The 24,209-nt window shown below is 43.8% G+C and overlaps 1 protein-coding gene across 1 annotated transcript in view; it reads right to left on the bottom strand.

Annotated features, from left to right (window-relative positions):
* IGFBP7 (insulin like growth factor binding protein 7) overlaps window positions 1–19,225 on the bottom strand; it is a 30,818-nt gene extending 11,593 nt beyond the window's left edge. Inside the window, exon 1 of the mRNA XM_061635145.1 lies at window positions 18,661–19,225. Coding sequence (XP_061491129.1) covers window positions 18,661–19,114 — 454 coding nt within the window. The 5' untranslated portion in view covers window positions 19,115–19,225. The remainder of the gene's footprint in view (window positions 1–18,660) is intronic.
* Between the last annotated feature and the right edge of the window lie 4,984 nt (window positions 19,226–24,209).

Here is a 24,209-nt window from a genome sequence, read left to right as displayed (position 1 = left end):
AAATTCAAATATGCAAACTCTGGGAAACTGAGAAATTCTCAGGATTCTACAGTGGAAATAAGTGAACAATGAACACTGAGCCTTCTCTGTCCCCCTAGCTATCTCATGTTCTTTTCTCATTCTCCTGTACACAACTATTCAGCCATAGATTCTCATGCAGCACACATTTTGAGCTAAAAACTTTCTACTGCTGACGGATGAACAGCAGCATGATGGTTTGTTAAACTGGGCCTACAGCTACTTTGGTTTGCAAATACTTGCAGGAAGAAAACCCCACACCTTCCTTTTATTGACAGTAAATGATTTACTGGCAGGTTGAGGCAAAAATAAAGGAACATTTCATCTCTGCAAAGTAAGGTGATTAGATATAATGGAAAGGCAGGGTGCTTGTATCATTCAGAGACGAGAAAAGCCACATTTATTCTGCATCTGCTGAAATTGCCACTTCCATGCAACTAAGGGTACAGGAGTTCTGTCCTCCTTTGGGTCTTCCAGTCCTACCTCAAAGGCATGTGGTAACAATCCACATACAGTTAGGGCTATGTTGGGGCTGTGTGTATCCTGCTTGGTCATTTGATACACACACACACACAAAAAAACATATTTATGGATGGATGAGAAACTTGGACAGTAAAAAAAGCGGGTAAGAGAAAAATCAACTGATTTGAAATGTGGTGTTGGAGGAGAGCTTTGCGCATACCATGGATCGTGAAAAAGACAAATAATTGGGTGTTAGAACAAATTAAACCAGAACTATCCATATTTGGACACATAACAAGACATGATTCACTAGAAAAAACAAATAATGCTGGGAAAAACAGAAGGGAGTAGAAAAAGAGGAAGGCCAAACAAGAGATGGATTGATGCCATAAAGGAAGCCACAGACCTGAATTTACAAGATCTGAACAGGGTGGTTTCTAACAGATGCTATTGGAGGTTGCCGATTCATGGGGTTGCCACAAGTTGTAATTGACTTGAAGGCACATAACAAGAGAGAAAGTTAGTACTTATATAGAACTAGGGTGATTAGATCCAGATTCAGACAGCAGACCTCCTGTGCCTGTGAGAAGGTGCAATTTCAGCAGATGCTGTTTGTCATGAGAAAAGATGTGTCCACCGAGATTTGCTCTTTTGCCTAACTGTTAAAGCAGGTGTGGGGAACCTTTGGCCCTCAAGACGTTGCTGAGCTACAGCTGCCATCCTCCATGGCCACTGTTGGGGCTGATGGGAGTTGTAGTTCAGCAGCATCTGGATGACCAAAGGTTCCGCACGCTTGCATCCCAGGCAAAAAAGCCCTGTCCTCCTTGGGTCCTGGTCAACCAATTATTCTGCTGTGTTCCCTATAGATCAGAGTTGCCCTGGACACCCAACCAGTGTTGGAGAATTCTTTCTCCACTGGAACTTTTTGCTGGGGGTCCTTAAAAAGAAATATTTGAGGACACAGGCTTGAAGCAAAAAGGTAGTACTTTATTCTTTACAAGCATATGCATATGCACATGCATGGTCAGCCCCCCAGAAACATCCAGGAGAGACTGCACTGAGGTACTGTGTGCAAGCTCTTTTATAGAGTATAGTTACAGCATGTGACAATGATTTCACCAATCACATGAGTTCCTGCCCACCCAACATCACAGTTCCTCCTCTCTACAATCATTCCAAACCAATCAGAAAGCACTAGGAAACTCCAGTGGCGATTCCAAGATCTTGTCCATATCATTAATGTCTCAATTGTCCTACTGTCTTAAAAGACTAATGAATTTTGGGACTAGTTGGAACAGTTACTATTGTGAATATGCTTTCAAGTATACTTGGTACATTCCATATGCCATTGTTCCTGATCAGTCAGGCTGATCCAGGTACGCCTGGAAATATTTGGACAAGTTCCCTGAGTTAAGTTTGCCTCAACTCAGGGTGTTTGGGAATGTATTAGCAACCCCAGTTCTATTCCTTTGCCATAGGAGTTCTTATGTCCCTATGCTTTCTCAGCAATCCCATTTCCTTACTTATAAAATACATAGCTCAAGAGAGGGGATTTTATTTAAACCCATGAGCTACATTGTGAAACCACACAGACAAAGGAAAGACTGGATGACTCTGGCTAACTAGTATTTTTCAGCCTCAGAAATATAGAGGAGGCAGGCCACCCCTTTTCCTTAATGAAAACACCACCTTTTTCTTAATGAAAACACACTTATAAAGTTGTAAATATAACTCTTTTAAAATCATTATAAAATCTTAGTATTTCTCTTCATTAAACATTTGATTATGCTATAAAGCTTTTCCCCCTCTAGATGGCATTATTGCTATACTCAGGAAATCATCAAAGCAATATAATTTATCAATCCTGACTACATAGGTTATATGTTGTTTGGATTTGAAAATGGAAATGGATTGCCTTCAAGTCGATTCTGACTTATGGCGGCCCTATGAATAGGGTTTTCATGGTAGGTGGTATTCAGAGGTGGTTTTACCATTGCCTTCCTCTGAGGCTGAGAGGCAGTGACTGCCCCAAGGTCACCCAGTGAGCTTCATGGCTGTGTGGGGATTCGAACCCTGGTCTCCCAGGTCATAGATGGACCTTTGCTCTGATCCAGCAGTGAGCTCTTACGTAGAGCAGCTGACAACAAAAATGCAAATAATAAAATACACTGTAACAGCTATTACGATAAGAGCAATTCAGCCCACAACACATAGTTAAGGATAGACACAGACATTTGCTGCAATCCTACACACGCAGGGGTGCCGTAGCCCATGGATCCACATGTGTCTGCAGAGGCCTTCCCACAGGATCCCTCTCCCATGCTGAAACTAGGCCTGAAAGAAGCATTCTTTTGTAGCCAAAAGACTAGACTGCAGTGTGCCCTTTGTTGTGGCGTTTGTGTGGATACACACAACAATTTCTCCAGTTTCCAAATGTGCCCGCAGGCTCAGAAAGGTAGGCACCCCTCTGCTATACACACTTACCTGGGAGAAAGTCCCATTCAACTCAATGGGGCTTACTTCTGAGTAGACGTGTACAGGATTGTGCTGTAAAGCTATTGCCAGAATTGAGGCAATAATTATTAAAAGCATGTCAAAAGGAAGAAGATCTCTTCAGCTTCTGTTGCAAACGGCTTAGAGAGGAAGCATGATGCAGCTCAGTTGGAAAGGGTGCTACAGAGTCATGCCACCAACAGCCACGGGAAAAGTCCTATTTCTTGGGCGTCCTCTTTGAATAGCCCATGAGGGCACCAAGGGCAAGGCCTCTAAAGCTGATCTTAAGGGCCAGGCAGGTCTATACAGGGACAAGGTAACCTGAGATGCTCTAGGGCTACAAACGCCAATGCCAGCACTTTAAACAGCCCAGAAACAAAAAGATAAGGTAGCCAATGAAGTTATTTTAAGATTAAAGTGAGCTGCAAGCTCCTAACAAAAGTCTGGCCACTGCATTTTGGACCAGCTGAAGTTTTCAAAATTTATACTGGCTGCCCCATGTAAAGAACGCTGCAACAGTTCATGCATCTAAAGAAACCAACGTGCATCAGTAAATGCCAAATGCTCTGTCGTTGTAAGAAGAGAAAGTGAATGACCTGGACATACAGATGCTATAAATGTATATTTGCACGAAATAGATTTTTTTTAAATTAAAGTCAGAAGAGAGTGAGAAAGTATTGTTCTTGATTATGTCGATGCATGTTCCACATTCTCAGTAAAAATAATCAATAGGGAGAAACCCCACAGTCATTTGCTGCTATACTGCCTTAGGCGACACAGGACATCTAGATCAGCAGTCCTATGTAGAGAAATTGCAATTAAATATACAGGCCATGTTGGAAATAGATATTTTAAGTAGGTCCGCCCCAGAGACTAATGGATCCGCTTGCACTGGCTGCCTGTATGTTTCCGAGCTCAATTCAAGGTGCTGGTTTTAACCTATAAAAAGCCTTACACGGCTTAGGACCACAATACCTGATGGAACGCCTCTCCTGACGAGAACCCACCCATACACTACGCTCAACATCTAAGGCCCTCCTCCGGGTGCCTACTCGGAGGGAAGCTGGGAGTCTGGCAACAAAGGAGAGGGCCTTCTCAGTGGTGGCCCCCAAATTATGGAATGATTCTGCCGACGAGGTGTGCCTGGCACCAACACTGTTATCTTTTCAGCACCAGGTCAACACTTTCCTCTTCTCCCGGCATTTTAGCATCTGTTTTTAAATTGCTTTTTAAAAAAAAGTCTTTTAAATTTGTATATTTGTTTTTAATGTTTTTAATTGCTGTAAACCGCCCACAGAGCTTCGGCTATGGGGCAGTATACAAGTGCAATAAATAAATAAAAGTATGGTTGGTTACCAAAATGCATAGTATGTAATGAAGGCTAAATACCTCACTGGAATCATATAGTAACAATGCAAATACTGTGATTTGGGGCTATTCTTCCATGGATTAAAAGCAATATTGTCATCTTCTTGGGACAGGAAATGCCAATTATAGTTTGTATTTCCATGGAACAGTTTCGCAAACTGCAGGATACTTGGTCACTTGCATCCTGTTGTATTGTATTTGGAGTCACAACTGTGAAAGGCCACACTGTTCTATAAATGTAGACCCTACCCTGCTGCAGGACACAGGAAATGCAAACAGAAACTCTTTGGCCCTGCTGACAACTGGCTTGTAAGTGTGGCTGCCTGTGCCTTACAAGAGAGCATCTCACATCAACGTTTCCGCATCTAGCCTCCGTCATCTAGGAGAGCTACTGTCTGTCTTTGAATTGGCTACCTGCATCTCCTCAAGCACAACATCCATTAGGGACAATACTACTTGAAGAAGGTCAATCCTATGCAGAACAGGAGAAGCAGAGAGCATCGCAGTAGTCTATGTACCTCAAAAATGTGCGTCAGTAATACCAACTGCATTGATTTTCATTTCACTGGGCTTAGGCCTAAGTCTGCACATGACTGAGTTGTCTGTCAAATATGTGACAGACCAATCATTAGTGGAAATAAGTTGCTTCTGATTCCAACAGCAGAGGCAGAAAGTTTACAAACCCATTCACAACCTGCAGCTGTGTTGCAGATTAGGACATTTGAAGATACTATGGCTGCAGTGAAAAAAGCTTTCCTAGCTGCCACTGTGATGGTGCTTTCCTTTAAAACAGGTGTAGTGTGTTGGAAGTGGGGCAAGAGCAACTCCTCTTTTGTTCTTTTGTTTAAGCTCCAGAAGGGAGATAGAGCTAGGGTCCTCCAGATGGATAGGCTTGTGTACCTTTACCTGTGATGCTCTGACTGACTTCCTTCTGTCGCTAGACTGTTACATCTTTAAGGAAGCTTACCTGCCCCTCCTCCTTCTGCCCTTTCCACTTCTTTCCTTCCTCAACTGTCCGGGAGAGAGGAGACATCCCTTTGTCTCTGCTGTCTCTCCTAGCATGGAGCTAACTCCTGCACCTGGGCGTTATGCCTCCAACTTAGTTAGTTAGTTAGAACTAGGTTTGCTTTTCTATCTACAATGTATTTCTATAAATAAAGTAGCTTTTCTTATTTCACTAAGTCTCCAGTCTCAGTGATGCTGATGCAGGGTAAAAGCCTGCTTTCTTAGGCAAACGCACGCACACGCTGGCACACTCGCATTTCAACATCTGCTGTTACTTTCTGCTGCTGCGGTGCTGCTTTTAAATGAAATTAAGCACACAAATTACACACAGTGCAACATGGTGAACTTCGGATGTTGCTGAACTACAACTCCCATCAACCCCAGCAAGCATGGCCAACAGTCAGGTATGATGGGAGTTGTAGTTCAACATCTGGAGAGCCAAAGGTTTCCCATACCTGCTTTAAAAGGGGGAGGGGGGATCTGTGTCACAGCAAAGTGGATCCAGCACATCAAATGCATCCTGTCATATTGGCTGTCTGCTTTGCTGGCTTCTGAAGAAATCCTATGTGTGTCTGTGTGCCAGCTTGTCAATGGTCAAGAACAGCCTGTCATTCTACACTGAAGGGTGATTTGCATGTGCGTAATGCACCACGGAGATTGTAAAGGCCAAATTGCAGTATGAATGAGTATCTAACACCACAGACAGGTATTATACAGCCACAAGAGCGGCTGTATACTATAGTCAGCATGGATTTTTCACATTCCGCAATGTTAAATTAAAAATACTCCCCATGCCATTCTGATGTTTCCCATAAGCTCATTTCAAAACAAAACCTTACAAAACTTATAGTCCTGAACTCAGAAATGCTTGCTTAACAACCCTCTACATTTTCATGGCGATACACAAAACACTCAGAGAGAATTGAGAGTTCAAAGTGTAAAAAGAAAGAGAAAAAATCTAGATCCCCTGTTGGGCTTTTTGTGTCAGAGTTCTCATAATTTGTTGAAATTCTTCTTCCCCTTCTCTCCCCCTTCCTCCTCCTCCCGCTCCCTGACCTCCCCCAGGTCAGTTTCACCTATCCTAAGTCACCTGTCCATTCCTCCTCCCTCCTATCCCCTCCCTATATGAATTTCATATAGCCCCGCACTGTCTCAAATGCATTACTCTTCAGTGGAGTTTGTTCACACAATCAGCGGAAAATCATCAGTGATGTACATGCACGTGAACCACCTCTGACAGACATTATAAAGACTGTAATTCCATTCCCTGGAAAGCCTTGACTTTTAAGCAGGGTTGATTTCATCTAAATAAAATTGATTTAAATCATGATTTAAAACACTTCTCTGAAGGATTAAATTTGAATTATTTAAATCACAGTTTAAATCACTAATGAGGAAGATTCTATTTAATCATAATTTTTAATAGTACATTATTGTTTATTATAACCTTATTACATATTCAAGATGTAGGTTTCATTAGAAGGTAGGTACACACTTAGTAACTATTCTGAAATGTTTTCAGATTAATTTTCATTGAAAAATGGGATAATTTGGTCATTTTAGTACTAAAGCAGAATGAACTTGTGAAGCCATTCAAGAGATGAATCAACTCCAAACTGTTCAATTCATCATGATATTTTTGTCATGATATGCCAGAATCACCACCACCAAACAGGCTTTTTGTTGTTGTTATGTGCCTTCAAGTCGATTACGACTTATGGCAACCCTATGAATCAGTGACCTCCAAGAGCATCTGTTGTGACCCACCCTGTTCAGATCTTGTAAGTTCAGGTCTGGGGCTTCCTTTATGGAATCAATCCATCTCTTGTTTGGCCTTCCTCTTTTTCTACTCCCTGCTGTTTTCCCCAGCATTATTGTCTTTTCTAGTGAATCATGTCTTCTCATGATGTGTCCCAAGTATGATAACCTCAGTTTTATCATTTTAGCTTCTAGTGACAGTTCTGGTTTAATTTGTTCTAACACCCAATTATTTGTCTTTTTCACAGTCCATGGTATGCGCAAAGCTCTCCTCCAGCACCACACTTCGAATGCGTTGATTTTTCTCTTATCCGAAACAGGCTTTTAAATTGTACTAATATGATTGTTTATTCTTCAGGTTAATTTTCTTCTTCAACAATCAACAACATTAACAAAACATGCACATGGATTTTTGAATGGTTAACTATTCCCATTTTTCGATAAATGTAAAGTTCTTTAAAAAAATAAAATTTAGGCAATTTCAACCAAGTCAACATGAGAAACTTAAAATATTGGGTGGCACAGTTAACTCAGTCTTTGTCTTCTTCACCTTTGTCTTCCTTGTTCATTGTCTAAAAAAGAAATACAACCTTTCCTGCTTTTTCAGTTCCCAACTTATTTCTCAATTCAGAATGAATTAGTTCAAAGAAGAAATAATTCTCTCTATACTTGCAGAAGAGGCTACAGCTGTTAACAGCTGGATTGCCACTTCAGTGGTCTCCTCCTTGTTCGGATCTACCCTATCTCCCCAAATTCTCTATTCATTGACCTCCTCTATATTTGCACTTAGAGAGAGGCAAGGCAGAGAGAGAGAGAGAGAGAGAGACAGCACTTCATGTACACCACCTGCAAAATAGGACTGACCAGTTTATCTCCCATCACCATAAACTGCTGTTAGCATATTCACAGAATACAATTAGAACTTGTATAATTGGTATTCATGATGCTATCTTTGACCTAGCCTTGTTTTTTACTAATTGTTTTAAGAAAATTTTGAAATCTGATTTAAATAAAAAATCTAATTTTTTTTAAAAAAACAGGAGTTTTTTAAAAACAGGAGAAAATGTGCAATATATTTTTTTTGTATATTGGTTCTGAATGGCAGGACTAAAGCTTGGGTACCACAACCAAGCCCTGACCAAAGGAAAATAGCTACAACATAACCAGCCAGACCAAAAAAGAAACCTCTTGAATAGCAATGGTGGTTCGTTTGGAGAAAAAGAAATCAGGTCTAAGTTTGCACTTATCACTTAGTCAAACCATGGCGTAGCTCCCAGCAGCGTGACAGTAGCAAGAGTGAGGAAAGAGCGGTGTCTGTCATTTTTACCCCATGCACCAGCATACTGAGTTAACCAGAGTTAAGCTTAACTATAGTTTAATCTGGACCAGCCACATAGCTTTTGCAGGTGCAAAGATGATTTAATTACTGACTGGTACTTTTCTTGGCATGGTACAGTAGCACAGGGATTCCATTCCCTATGAGAAGATGTAGTTGGTTTAGTCACATTTTGATGAGTTTGTTGTCTGTGATGCTAGCACCTATCACAGAGAAGAATATTTTCCTTGCTCAGTTAGGACTATTAATGGTGGATATAGCAGGATCTGCCATTTCTGTTTCCAGAAAGGCTTAAGCAGCCTACCAAATATCCTCTTTCTCTAGTAATAGTTCCCAGAAGGGATTAATTAATTAATTACAGTTATATCCCACCTTTCCTCCAAGGAGCTCAAGGTGGCCTACAAACATGGTCCTCCCCCGCCCAATTTTATTAATGATAAGACAAAGAATGCACAATTGTCCTGTGTTCTTCTTTCTCCTACTGCTCCCTTCATCATTACATAAAATTCAGCCCAGATTGTAAATTTCACTAGGAAGACAGAAGCAGACTCTTCAAATAAATTTTGAACCTTCACAAACTGAAAGCTAAATGTGAATGGCAAGAGTCAGCCAAAACTATCTGCTGTTTGTTTGGTTTTTTACAAATGTCTTTAACATAGTCCAAAACTGTCCTCCGTGTCAGATTATTTTTGTTGCCCCTTGCAAAAAGTTAGCTTGCTTAGATTTCCTTCCCTCCCAATTGACTTCTGTTATAGCAATTGTGTTAGACAAAGCATCAAAATTAAGGGAATCAACGGTGCTGATTTGGTTTAAAAATGGTGACTGTTTGCACCTTCTAAGGGTTGTATCCAATGCTGCTCCGGTGGGGTTCTGCTGACACAAGACTTCCATTTCCTCTCCTACCCCTACCCCTACAAATCTGTGCCAGAGGGTTCCCCAGTTCTCTGAGCTGATTTTGACAGGTGGCTGAAGGGGACAGGAAAGGAAGAGGAAGTTCCACTGGTGTGCACAGAAGTCGCTTTCACCAGCAGAGTTGCATCATTTCATACTGTTCTGGCTCCCAACCATGAAGCAGGAAGACTTGGCTTTATGAAGCTTTATTCCAGTAGCCAGTAATGGAACATAGCATCACACTTGAGGCTGGCATCAGGATACAAAAACTGGGTATATCTCAGGATACAAAAGCAGTAACAGACTAGATATATCTCAGGAACAATTAGGCAAGGTGGAGACAACAACAGACATTGTTGCAATGAACCTAAACAGGATTTACTACACCTTTATATAAGAGAGGAGGCAGGCATTTGTATTCTATGGGTTAGTTCTGGCATGTGCTTTTAGGTGTGTGCTTCTTCTAGGAGCAGAGAGCCCTTTCTTTAGCTGCAAGCATCTCTTATCTAATCTACACATCCTTGGCGAAAGTGTAATTTTAGGCTCAGAAAAACTACCCTCATCATGGAAGTCTATCTGTTCCAAAGCTAGAAATGGGCTGGATGCCAGTGAAGAATCTCCACTGGCCAGTTCAGGTGAAAGAGGGTTTTCTGGGCTTTTCTCAATCATTCTATTAACAGGTCCAGAGCCTTCCAGAGGCATTCCCTCATTGCTTTCTTCATTCCTTTCATCAGTACTGGCAACCCCCTGCCCAACATCTGTGCCCCACTCTTCATCCTCCCAATCTTGCCAAATGTTCTTTTTGGGGCCCATGATAAATATAGCTCTAAGTATTTTGAAGCTTCTACCATGCCAAAATCACCAATTTGAATTGAGAAATAAAATTTGTTGAGTACCTAGCAGAACCTAACGAAAAGTGTGCAAGCAATGGCATGTGCTAATGAAAAGGACGTGCATCTTGAACAAAGTTCTGCAGGTAGAATTGGCCTAATGCAGCCCAAACCTTCTGTGGTTGTAAAGTTGCCACTTCAAGCAGACATTACTAGAAATCATTGGCAGGTGCTGCAAACTTCCTCTTTAGTTCAAAGAATTTCTTCCCCTAAGTCCTTTGCTACAAATTCCTACAAGGAGTGTAGAAATGTTTGATAAAGCACTTCCGGTTGCTGAAGTCAGACAGACTGTTCCCAGCTTGCTTATTCTACAAGCAATCCATGGGAACGCTTCATAGTTTTCATTCCATAGTCACGCCCACCTACTGCATGAAAAGTTATCATGTGAGCCGTGGATAACAAGCAGCAGGATTTAATGTGCAGGGCCCCACTGTTGTTATGTTGTGCTATGGCACTTGGGAGGTCAAGTCAATCAAAAAGCCTTCCCGTGTCAGGCAAACAAGAGGATTCCGTGGGGAGACCTCTTCATCTGCAACTGATTATAAAGTTGTCTGTGTGAAATAATTTCAGCTAGATTTGCAGAAATTCTGTCAATTTCCTTTCTCTCATACCTTTCTCTATTGTGCCGGATGTTTAGTCTCAACAAAAATACAACATGGGTAAAGTGGGTAAAAGAAAGGATCACGGAAGCACAACTCCCAAGGAGCTTGTGCAATGGGCATCTTTCCAAAGTCAGCAAAGGTCACATGCGTGCTGTCCTGAAAATATTTGGAACTGAAGCACATGTTGTGAGGATTATAGGAACTGAAGCCTTGTTGCCCTGAGTGACAAGGCATTAATAGCATTATGGAGCAATGGGAAATCTTTAAAAGGTTATGTATTTCCTTCACCCCTCCTCCATTTGGCTAAAACCACTGAGTGTTATGAGGAAGAAGAAGAAGGACTCTGTGAAATAGCAATTCTGTACCAACCTCACCCCCGACCCTCTTGGTAATCTGTAGCATCATTCCTCTCATATCCTAATATGACTACATAATATATTTCCCTGCCCCACTTCACATTGTTGGCTGCTAGTGGGATGTGTGTGTGGGGGGGGGGGCAGGAAAACACAGAAGGTGGTGAGAGAGATTTTAGAGAGCTAGTGTGGTTTAATGGTTAGTGTTGGACTGGGACCCGGAAGGCCGGGGTTCAAATCTCCACATGACCATGAAGTGCACTGAGTGACCTTGGGCCAGTCACTTTCTCTCAGCCTAACCTACTTCACCGAGTTGTTGTGAGAATAAAATGGAGGGCAGGAAAACGACGTACACCACTTTGAGCTCCTCAGAGGAAAGGTGGGATATAAACGTAGTCAATCAATCAATAAAAATACAAATAAATTACCATGGTGCCATGAGTTTTCATAATTACATATTATGGGGAGAGGAATGGGAACTCAATGTCGGGTTATTCTTTCAGAGGCAACATCATGTGCATCATAATATCTAAATCCACCCTTAGCTTGGGGGGAAATAGCCTGGGGAAGGGACTGTGGAGGAGGAGCAGGGGTAAGGGGTAGGTGCAGCATACAATTTCCACTTCCTACTAGAAATTCCTTACCCCCAGTCCCCCACAGCTGGTTTGCTGTTCATTGACCATCTGTGTTTGAAGACACAGGTCTGCACAGCAACCATCGCCCCTAGCGCCATCCTGTCAAACTAGTTTACAGGGCAATCCTAACTATATTTAGTTTAAACCCATAGTTGAACAATCAACCCTTCTTCCCAGGGAACTCTGGGAGTTGTAGTTTTGTGAGGGCAATAGGGATCTCTTAACAACTCTTAGCACCCTTAACAAACTACGGTTCCCAGGATTTTTTGGGGAAAGCCATGGCTGACCATCTTACTCCATATGTACAAATTTGAGCACTTTGATCTGTGGAACAGACACTATGACAGGTGCCACACAATACGTTTTCATCACTTATAAGAAATCGTTCTTTTAATGTGGCAGCACCTACTCTTTGGAACTCCCTGCTTATTGACATCAGCCAGGTGCCTTTGCTGTATTTGTTTTGTCACCTGCTTTAAACCTTTTGTTTAGGCAAGCCCATCCAGACACTAGATGTCTTGCTGTTTTAATTGTTAAAAAAATGTTTTGAATTACTTGTTTTTGTTTTATCCACAATTTAATTTTTTTGTAAACCATTTAGAGGTGGTGGTTGTTTTTTTACAAGCAAGCGGTATATACATTTTGTGAAATCAATAAAATAACGAAACCTGACGGTCAACTAAGGCCCTGCTATGTATTTTGTTTCCTTTGGGTCCTGTCCACAGCAGCCTTACAGCACATATCTCTGACACGTGTGCTCCTGCCTCCCCACTTTCCTTTGATCTGTATGTTCCAGGCTGGATACAACCTTAGGCTAAACATTCTGTAATAGTGGCCAGTCCTAGAGAAGGCATCTTCCTCAAGGACTGCTTTCTGAGAGTTTAATGACATACTTCCAGTGGGAACTGCTTTTTCAAATTCATAGCATGACAAGCATCTTTTAAAGCAAACAAATTGTCTCTTATAAAAAGAGGGCCTGTGCATTCTAAGTCCCATTTGTCACGCTTCCTGTGGGAAATATGCACAGCAACAGAAGTTCCAAAATATCTTATGAACTGGGTCCTTAAAAGGAGAGCTTTGTTTGACCTAATGGCTTCACTGCACACCAGTGTCTAACCTGGCATGAACTGTGGATGGCTTTTCCCAATGACTCCTGCCACTGCGGAGGATCAAACTACATGGTAATCTCCTAAAGCAGCAAAAAACAAAGACAGTAGTAGTTTGAGTGCTGGACTAAGATCTGGGAGACCAGCGTTCAAATCCTCTCTCAACCGTTAAGCTCACTGGGCGACCTTGGGCCAGTCACTGCCTCTCAGCCTAACCTACCTCACCGGGTTGTTGTGGGGAGGGGAGGGGAACCATGTACACCTCCTTGAGCTCCTTGGAGGAAAGGTGGGCTATTAAATAAATAATTTTTAAAAAAAAAAAAAAAACACCGGTTTGGAATAGAATGGTGAAGAACACATGACTTGGAGACACATTGCATGGGTCGCACAGGCCACCCCAAGCAAAATACAACTGTGCATTACTCACACTGGTTATTCGTACATGATTTGAGAATTATAACCATAGCAGCACACATGAATTGTTGGATTCAGTTACAAAGAGCAAAGAGTAGCCCCCCACTGCATGTTCTATAGCCAGCTGTCCTGCAAATCCCAAAGACATGCTCCTCCATGAGCAACTGCCTTTAAGTTCTGTTCCTAAACAAATTTTATTGTTGGTTAATAGTGCAATCCTAAACAAATTAACACAACAGTAAGCACCTCTTAATTTCAGTGGAACTTTCTCACCAGTAAGAATATTTATGACTACAAACTAATTGCTATTGACCGCAACAGGATTCACTTCCAACTTGTAAGTGTCTGGTGTTGCAAACATAGCCCACTGCGATTGGGCGAAGCGAGGTAGACCGTATGAATAGAGGCTATGAGGAAATTGCAAGAGGGCACCGCAAGGGAAAAAAAAAAGTCTAAAGATTCACACCCCTGAATTAATCATTAATTAATTAATTAAGCAAGATTTGTATTCAGCTCAATCAAAATATATCTCTAAGTGGTTGACATAATATAGCATGAAATGTTCATTTTAAAATAGCAATAAAAACAGACTTTAAAACAGTAGCTATAATAAAATTATCAAAATATAAAAAAAATCAACAGTTTAAAAAACATAACATTACATGCCTGTGTAGGCTTGCCTAAACAAAAACATTTTTAGCAGGCATCTAAAACAGAACAATGAAGGCACCTGCCTAATGTTAATAGGCAGAGAGTTCTAGGGAATAGGTGCTGCTGCACTAAAATCATTATACAGCACTGGTAAAAGCACAAACTCTGCAGATCAAAGCAGTTACATGGCCATATATGGGATAAGGCAAGATCCTTCAAGTAAACTGATCCCATTAAACTGGTCCAAGTAAAAAGTATTAGTGCTGATGATATTCATCCAAGGGAATCTAAAAAGAACTCAACTGTTAAAATTAATGAACTGGCCAACTCTCATTTCTAATCTGCCTCCTTACCAAATAATTGGATAAATGGAACACCAGTAGTCTTAAAGACTTCAAAACAAGTTTTGGAAAGAGTAAGGCAAGCAGGCTGAACTCAGGCAAGGAAATGGAAAAGACTGTTTATATACAAAGATAAACAAGAGGTGTCAGATCAGGCTCTGCGCAGGGAAGCAATGGCACCTAATTTAGGCTGACTTGCCTTCTTGCAGAGTCTTTTCAATAGTAGCATCTTTCTGTTCTGGAAATTTGGCAGTACCTAACCCCCTGATATTGTGAATGTTTTGCTAACATTTTGCTGCTAGCCTCATTAGTGCCAAGTCATGGGAAGAACATGAGCTATTTTGACATTTTAAAATTAGGACAGCTGGAATTCAAGACAGACAAAAGGAAATGCTCTTTCACACAATGCATAAGAAAGTTAGGAAATTCACTACCACAAGAAGTGGTGATGGCCCCTAGCTTACAGGGCTTTGAAAAGGATTAGATAAATTGATGTTGGATGCTTTTATCAACGGCTAGTAATCACAACAGCCGATTCAAACCTCCATGTTCAAAGGCAGCATATCTCCAAGTCGGGAGAGGGGGGAATGTTGCAAGAATTATTTATTTTATTTATTTATACAAGAACCCCAGGTCCCAGGCTATGGTCTGAAGGCACATGAGGCCAGCATAAGCAGGGTCAGGTCTGGTCAGTGCCTGGATGGGAGACCACCTGGGAACCATATGTAAGCCGCCTTGGGTTTCTATCATGAAAAGAAGGGTGGGGTATAAATGTAATAAATAAATAAGAATTTCTACCCTGCATGTCTAATACATAACATTACTCAAGGTGGCTTCTAACAGTAAAAAACAGGACATCATAACAACGCAATGCAAAATACAACAGACAGAGCAGATAAAAGTCTTCTGTTGCTGTGTTGTTTTAATGGTACTGTTTTATTCTGTGTTTTAATTATGAATATTTATATTTTAATGGTTTGTGTAACTGGTGCTGCATGGACACCATACATTTAAAGCACATTTCCCTATCCCACAAAATCCTGGGAGCTGTAGTTTACCCCACAGAGCTACAATTCCCAACACCCGTAGCAAACTACAGTTCCCAGGATTCTTGTGAGGGTAGGAAACCTGCTTTAAATGTATGGTTGATATGTGCAAAGCCTTTGTTTTTATTATTTGTAAACTGCTTATAAGCCTGTCTTGGCATTTGTTGTTGTTGTTATGTGCCTTCAAGTCGATTACAACTTATGGCAACCCTATGAATCAGTGACCTCCAATACCTGTAGTATCTGTCATGAACCATCCTGTTCAGATCTTGTAAGTTCAGGTCTGTGGCTTCCTTGATGGCATCAATCCATCTCTTGTTTGGCCTTCCTCTTTTTCTACTCCCTTCTGTTTTTCCCAGCATTATTGTCTTTTCTAGTGAATCATGTCTTCTCATTATGTGTCCAAAGTATGATAACCTCAGTTTCATCTTTTTAGCTTCTAGCGATAGTTCTGGTTTAATTTGTTCTAACACCCAATTATTTGTCTTTTTCGTGGTCCATGGTATGCCAAAGCTCTCTCCAACACCACATTTCAAAGGATTTGATTTTTCTCTTATCCACTTTTTCCACTGTCCAACTTTCACATCCATATCCAAGAGATCAGGAATACCATGGTCTGAATGATCCTGACTTTGGTGTTCAGTGATACATCTTGGCATTAAGCGGTTTATAAATGAATAAAGAATAAAAGAATAACAATAACAAAAACCATGTTTTAAAACCCATCAACTAACTGGTCAGGCAAAAGCCTGAGGAAAGAAACATTTCTTCACTAACACCCAGAAGGGACAATCAGAGAGCGGGGCATTCAAACCGGGTGGGGCAAGACGTTCCACAGTATTGGTGAGCCACTGAGAAAGCCCTGTCTCTTTTCACCACCAGCTATCCCTCCGCCCAGGAGGGGACACACAGAGAAGGCTTTGCTCCCTTTCTCTTAGGGAGTGGTCAGGGTGGAAGGGGAGAAGGCAGTCCTTGGCCCAAGGGCCAAATACGGCCCTCCAGGCCTCTCTATCTTGGGACTCTCCCAGGCCACACCCCTCACTGGCTTTGCATCATACCCTCCTTGACGGTTTTTGCCTGGCTGGAATGTGCCCTTGAACACTGATCATGACCTGGATGGAGGGTAGAGAAGGGTGTGTGTAGAACCTAGCCTACTGTACCAAGGTAAAACTTCTATTCATTACCCGACCCACTTTTGCCTCTGGCCCCACCCACCACTGGCATGTGGCCCCCAGAAAGTTGCCCAGACAGGAATGTGACCCTCAGGCTAAAAATGGTTGCCCACCTCTGCTTTAAAAGGTCATGGCCCATAGTTGCGCCTGGAAGCAAACTGGCAACCAGTGCAGAAGCTACATGTTAGGTATAAAATGACCCCACCAGTGTGCACATTCTGGACCAACTGAGGCTTCCAAAGACTCTTCAGAATTAGCTCCCTGTACACAGCATTGCAGTAATCCAGCCATGATGTAACTAAGGCATGTATCACCACAGCCAGGTTGGCCACACGGTGCTCCCCCTTCCATCTTTAACCATACTTTTTTTTAAATCTCCCTCCCATCTATGGCCATGCTCTCCTTTAAGGAAACAGACACAAAGTCCCATTACTTAAGAAAGAAAGGGATCTGTAGCTTTCCCTCATATAGCCAAGCAACTGCAGCCCGTCACCAGACACTTAGAAATGAAGAGAGGGCTCCTTTCCAGGACTCCCACACAGGCCTAAGACCAGGCCCACCCTTGAAAGAACAAACACATTAAGCACTCTCCCTTGACAGTGTTCTGAGAAGATCGTGTGGTAGAGTTTATGTTCTTTTGTATCTGACCCCGTACCCGCTCCCTTCCACCACTGTTCTGAGGGCCAGACTGGAAGTGACGGCAGACAGTGGGTTTAAACACAGACCTGCCCTAATCACATAGGAAGAGGGGTGGCCCACTTGTATATAATGCCAAAAGAGTTGTAGAGGCAAGGACTACAGAAACCTCACCCTGCCTGCAGCTTAATCCCCCCCCCGTCCCCCCAGCATCTCTCTTCAAGCACTCTTCTCTTCAGTTGAGCTCTGATACTGGACTCATGCTTAGCTGGTAGCTTGGGGCGGTAAGCAGAAGGCAGGAGATACATTCTGACTATGGGAATAGCCATTGATGGCCTTATCCTCCATGAATTTGTTTATTCCTCTTTTAAATCCATTCAAGCCGGTGGCCATCACTGAATCTTGTGGGAGCAGATTCCATAGGTTAACTATGCGCTATGTGAAGAACTACTTTCTTTTGTTTGAACCTATGCATGTTTATGCTGGCATGGCTGGCTCCAGTTTGGAAGGGGCTCTTGGCAAAGAGCCTTCTGGTGAGCTCCCTCTCATTTCCAGGGCCTGGTGATGGTGACAGCGGTAGGCAGCAGCTGGTGCAGCATTCTGAATCAGCAATCAGGTAATGCCATTTGAGTTTCCCACAATACACCTGATGCAGCATCACGCTGGGGCTTTGTGGGAAATTCAACTGGCCATACCTTGTAGCTGGAGCCTGATACTTAATGGCAGTCACCAGATTATTTTTAAGGGGAGCCCAGGACAGCCATCCACAACGGACCTTGCTGGGGTGCTGGCAGCCACCAGAGAATACTGTGGGCTGGCATCAGGCTTTTACTCAGAAGAAAGTACCAATGAGCTTATTCCCAATTATGTTTATAGGGTTATTGCCTGGTTCAAAGCTCCTTGCTCAGCCATGAAATTCAGCGGGTGGTCTTGGATAAGTCATTTCCTCTCAACCTAGCCTTTGCCTGGAGTTCAGTGGAGGAAGAGTGGGGCACAAGGTGATGCGATTACAAATCAGAATCCTAATGGTTGCTTACTCAGCTCAACCAGGCCTATTTGCCTGACCCTATACACGTTTATTGAGAAGAAAACCCACTAAACTCAGCAGGACTGAACACCTCGGATGTACACCATTCACCAAGTCGGATGACTTTAAAGGAGGATTAGACCAATTCATGGTGAGCAAGGCTATTAGCAATGGCTACTAGTCATGATGGAGTCTACCTCCCACGGTCTAAAGCCGTATGCGTGGGAACAGCAGGAGGGGAGGGTGCTGTTGCATTCAGGTACTGTTTGCGGGCTTCTCAAAGGCATCTGGCTGGCCACTAACTGTGGCCTAGATGGGTCTTTGGTCTAATCCAGCAGGGCTCGTACGAACACTGGACGGCAAGACCTCCATATCCATCCCAGGCTGTTCATTATCTGCGTCCTCCCAGCCTCAATCTCCCCGCCCCCGTGTGGACGACGCCCCCGTGGGCCCTACCTTGCTCACAGGGCCCCTTGTTGCGCTGCCCGACGGGGCGCTCCCCACGGCTCTCGGCGCGCAAGCTGGCCGCCCGCAGCTGACACGCGCTGGGGTAGGTTAGGCCGTCGCTGCCACAAACCGGGTAGCGGCTCTTGCAGACGCACACGCCAGCCTGGCCTTGGCGCCGACGGCGGCACTCCAGCCCGGCCGCGCAGCGTCCCCACCCGACGGCGGTCCCTGCCGAGACTCCGACGCCGCACGCTTCGCCCTCGCCGCGTGCGCACTGCCAGCAGCAGCCGCAGCCGTCGCGCACCTTGCCCAGCGGGCAGCCCCGGGCCGGCAGCGCGGGGCACCCAGTCGGTACGCAGGGCGGGCAGCCGGCGGGGGCCGCGGCGTCCAGCAAGCCGAGGGATGCGCCGCAGTAACAGGTCAGCAGGAGCAGGCAAGACGGGGCGAACCACAGAGCCAACATCGTGGGGAGAGCTGGAAGGGATGCGGGGGCTGCGGCTGCTGCCCGGGGCTGACGGTGGGACTTTAATCGCTGGCTTAAGACGGACGAGAAAGACCCAGCCCTGCCCTGGAAACTCCACCCCCGCACCCCTGGAAGCGCGATGCGTCTCAAGCAAATAACGACTGGCGTGGAGAGAGATTGTACTTTATGTTTGTTTTAAGTTCAGTATTACCCAGTGAAACTGGGTGGCAGTAGGTTCAGGGCAGACCAAAAAACGCCAGTTTTTGGCACATCGCGTAATCAGCGTGTGGAAGACCGTGTGCTGGCCGCTAGCTTCGATGGCTACGAAGCGGCAATTAGCCATGTTTGTGTGCTGTTTCTCCGTTTGCTCAGTTGGAAAGGCAGCGTATCAATGTTTTAAACGGAAAACTAAAAGAAACTAAATAGATCCTCCATGTTTGGGAACGGCATTTGTTTCAATGTCAGATGCTAGAGCGAACAATAGGGGCTGGCTCTTGGCTTTTGCCTGTTTGTGGGCTTCCGGAGCCATCTGGCTGGCCGCTGTTGGCAACAGAATACTAGACTAGATGGACCTTTTGGCTGAACCAGCAGAGGTCTCCTGTTTTTAACGCCTTGGGTCGCTTGAAGAAAATTGTTATCTGTGGAAGCCAGAACAACAAGGGAGTGCCTCTGGGCATGTGCAAGGTGCCTCCTCCTCCTCGCTGAATGACTTTTACCACTGAATGACCATCAGTATCCCATGCATTTGAATACGTTTTTGTTCTGCGCATGTAAAAGGTATGAATAGTATTATGGATTTGGGGTTGAGATAGATGATTTCTATTAGCCCCTTCCAGCCTGGAGGTGAGAAACCTGCTCCACTGGTCAGATGAGTCTCTTTTGTTAGTCTAACAGAGTGGCCAGGAGAGCTAATGGGTCCTTCAAGTGCCCATTATCTGGGCCAGAGAGATCCCAAGCGCAGAGACCCGTGGAGATCTCACTGCTCGGAGATTGGGGTGGCGTGCAACAATACCACTCCCTCTCCAGTTTCTTCACCTGAGGCTTCACTTGAGAACCTGATTTCATTGCTAGATAAAAGAGAAATTAGCAGGCAGATAAAGAGTAATAACAGAAACACAGTAAAATACTGTAATGCTGCTGAACATGTGCAAAGGAACTCACATACCTCACTTGTCCTGTTTTTTCAGCCAGGGCTCATACATTACCAGGCCAGGTTCAAGGTTCTTGTGTTAAATTACAAGGCCATTAACAAACGTGGGTCCAGGATATCTTATTTTTTAAAAAAATATATTTTATTAAATCAAACTACATAAGAATTACTCTGATAAAAGTGAACTTTACAAAAGTAAGTAGCCCCTCCCCCCCACTCTGAACCCCCTAATAATATTCCGGGGGTTTGGGTGCGGGGGTGGGTCCAGGATATCTTAAGGACTGCCTGATCCCTTACAACCTTGACTGATCTCTGAGATCTTTACGGGATTCTCTGTTTCTGGTTCCTCCATGGCTTACATGTATGGCTGATAAGTACTAGAAACTGTGCTTTCAGTGTTGTGTGCCCACAGCAAAGATTTTCTTATTTCAGCAGGCATTTTCAGGTAGTTTTCTGGTTTTATGATGAATTTTAATTGTGCTTATTCTCTGTATGGTGTTTTTTTTTTAATTTAGAAAATCTGAATATTAAGCCATATAGAAATATCTGAAATAAATAAATAAACCCAAAATCTTGTTTCAGCACTTGGGACTAGTCCTGGAAAATATTAATCATTAAGACAGCGTTCCTGAGCATGTGCAGAGGACCTTTCCTTTACCACTGTGCAATTCCATTCTGCTGAAATGAGAAGGGCTTCCAGTGAAGAAATGGTTTCAGCCAGCTGCTGTTTGAGCATTCAAAGCACTTCATGCACACTGTTAGGTAGGGGCATATTATATTGCAGAGGTGGTGGTGGGGAGGCTGATGAAGAGTAGTGCTGGCTTCTAAGCTCATGGGTTGCACACTCTTAGCCACTACACAGGGCACCAGCTAAACCAGCCATGGAGAAAGCTCTGCTGTCCCAACATGCCTTCAAATGGAAATATATTGCTAGTTATTTGTTCCCATGACAAAGCAATCTACACAATACCCAAGGCGGGGACTTTCCTTTTTTGGATGCATGGGGATTTCACTATGTTTCTTTCGAAACTCTCTTGAATGCAAACAGTGCTCCTCCTGCAGCTAAACTGAATTTGACACAGTAGCTCCACCTAGTAGCCAAAGATCAAATGACACCCTGACATTCCACAGCACCCATTCCCACAGGAGTAGCCCATGTTGGTCTCTTGCATCACAATAAGCAAAGCAGCCCCACTACAGCATCCATTATTAATTCATTTCAATTTCCAGACTTTGCCCTGCAGTCTCACAAGTGGTTATCTGGATTTTCTACAGCAAAAACTGATTGGTAATGACAGAAAACAAGCTGATCATACAGCTGCTACCCTGTTTTGAGCCTAAAGGTGAAGGCTGACATGCATCTGCAATGAATGTGGTTTGAACATGTATTCTCTGCCCCTTAGAAAGTGTGTATGTCTTCAGCATGTATCCCTGAACATGCATTGGAGTTAGTGGTATCCTGACAAAGGCCAGGGAAAAACTCTCAGTGGTGGCAGAGCATATGCTTTGCACCTTCAGTCCTTGCCATCTCTAGGTAAGGCTGAAAAAGACTCTGGTTTGAAACCCTGGAGAGCAGCTGTCAATGAATGCAGCCAATATTGGGCGATGGACCAATGGTCATGCTTGCCAAAAGACAAGAGGAAATGATGGACCACAGGGCTACTTTAGGAGCATCACATGCTGGGCGCTAAGCAATTGACAATCATTTCTGCACCCCAGACCCTGTTGCACTGCTCATAGAACATAGGAAGCTGCCTTATGCTGAGTCAGACCATTGGTCCATCTAGGTCAGTGTTTACACTGACTGGCAGCAGCTCTCCAAGATTTCAGGCAGGAGTCTCTCCCAGTTCTACCTGGAGAGGCCAGGGGTTGAACCTGGGACCTTCTACATGAAAGGCAGATGCTCTACCAATGAGCAACGGCCTTTTCTTCCACCAGCTGGAAGAGGATCTGTCATTGCAGTTCCACAAGCTCACCTTATCTTGTGGAGGCACCTGAAAGACTTACAGATATCTTTATTATGGCATAAGCTTTCATGGACTAAAGCCCACTTCCTGTGGTTCCACATGGTGCTTAAGACTGTGCTTTGTATTCTCTATTACAATCCTCCGATATCGGTCTCATGGCAATGGCAAAGGTGGGTGGTGCATTACTGTACCAGCCATAGGAACCCTATGCCAAAAAAAGTTTGAAAATTGCTCATTGATTTTATTTCTATCAGTGCAGTTTAGGAACATAGGAAGCTTCATTGTACTGATTCAGACCATTAATCCATCTAACTCAAGAACTGTCTTCATCAGAACATCCTGCAGAAATCCTGTAACTTTTTACACTACAAATGTTCTGCTATATTTTTTGTTGTTGCACAGCACTGGAGTGCCCCTTCAGATGGCAATAATGCAGTAATATTAGGGAAGCATCACAGAACAACTAATAACGGGGCATGATCTGTGGATGGTCCAGTGACATTGACACGTTGCAGAATACAAAGCAGAACAAAAGTCTAGAGGGACCCTTAGTGAGGGGTACAGTCTACTGTTGGTTTTGGTGTGAGAATCTAAATATTTGGGGAGGAGGGTTTGGGGAGACCACTAGAAAACTCCTTGCCATTTTATGGGCTGCCAAAGAGGGAGAGAACATAAGAACATAAGAAGAGCTTGCTGGATCAGGCCAGTGGCCCATCTAGTCCAACATCCTGTTCTCACAGTGGCCAACCAGGTGCCTGGGGGAAGCCCACAAGCAGGACCTGAGTGCAAGAACACTCTCCCCTCCTGAGGCTTCCGGCAACTGGTTTTCAGAAGCATGCTGCCTCTGACTAGGGTGGCACAGCACAGCCATCACGGCTAGTAGCCATTGATAGCCCTGTCCTCCATGAATTTGTCTAATCTTCTTTTAAAGCCGTCCAAGCTGGTGGCCATTACTGTATCTTGTGGGAGCAAATTCCATAGTTTAACTATGCGCTGAGTAAAGAAGTACTTCCTTTTGAGACTATTCTTGAGACTGAAAGAAGGGTTGTGATCCATGGCAAAAAGCACGCGGCTGAAAACATGGGTCTCCTCCAGAGCCTGTCCTCTCCCACCGTACCACCAGCTCATTTGACAAGGAGCTGCCTTATCGGTCTAAGGATCCATGTGCCGTTGAGCCCAGTTATGTGTGCTAGGACTAGCAGCAGCAATGTTTTTCAGGCATGCTACCTCAGCTCCTGTAATGAGAGATGTCAGGGCCAGATACTGGAACCTTCTACATGCAAAAAGCTCTAAACCTGACCTTTAGGCCCTTTCTTTTAAAGCTATAGTTCCTTTGAGGTACACAAGTACACACTCATCATCTTCCATCATAAATATACACACACTGACATTTCTTTCATGTGCACGTGTGTACTACTTCACACCCCAAGTTACTGCTCTCAAAAAAACCTAAATACCATCTATTTTTTCTTTCACACACACTTGTACAATAGGTGCATTTCAATTTCTCTCCATCCTCCCTCCCTCCCTCCCCCCGCCCCAATCTCTGAGATGCCATTCAGGGTCAAGCTACACCTTGTGTTAAGCACGTTTTTAAAGAAGCAACCTCAACACTGTCACTTTTATTCTGCGGGAAAAGCAGCCATGGCCTATTGAGACTGGTAGAGTGGAAGGCAGGGAGACCAACAGTAGGTGGGGCCAAAGCCAATGACAGGCAAACCCACCCCCTGACTGGTTGTAAGTAAGAAGGCAGGCAGGTGGGTAGGGGCAGACTGAGGTTTGTGGGGCCATGTTGCACTCACCCTAATGGACTAGCCCCCACTGGCTCTGGCACTGAAGCCCACCTAAATGTGGCTTGAGGTCCAGTGGTTGTCTTCGACCCACCAGCTGAGAAACACTGTTTTAGATATTTGCTACCCTACTCTTGTGACTGTGGTTTGCTTTATACTGTTTTAACATTGTATTTCAAATTGTTGCA

Source organism: Rhineura floridana, chromosome 1 (genome assembly GCF_030035675.1).
Source record: "Rhineura floridana isolate rRhiFlo1 chromosome 1, rRhiFlo1.hap2, whole genome shotgun sequence".
NCBI classification, from domain to species: Eukaryota; Metazoa; Chordata; class Lepidosauria; order Squamata; family Rhineuridae; genus Rhineura; species Rhineura floridana.
This window is presented reverse-complemented; position numbering and strand designations above follow the sequence as displayed.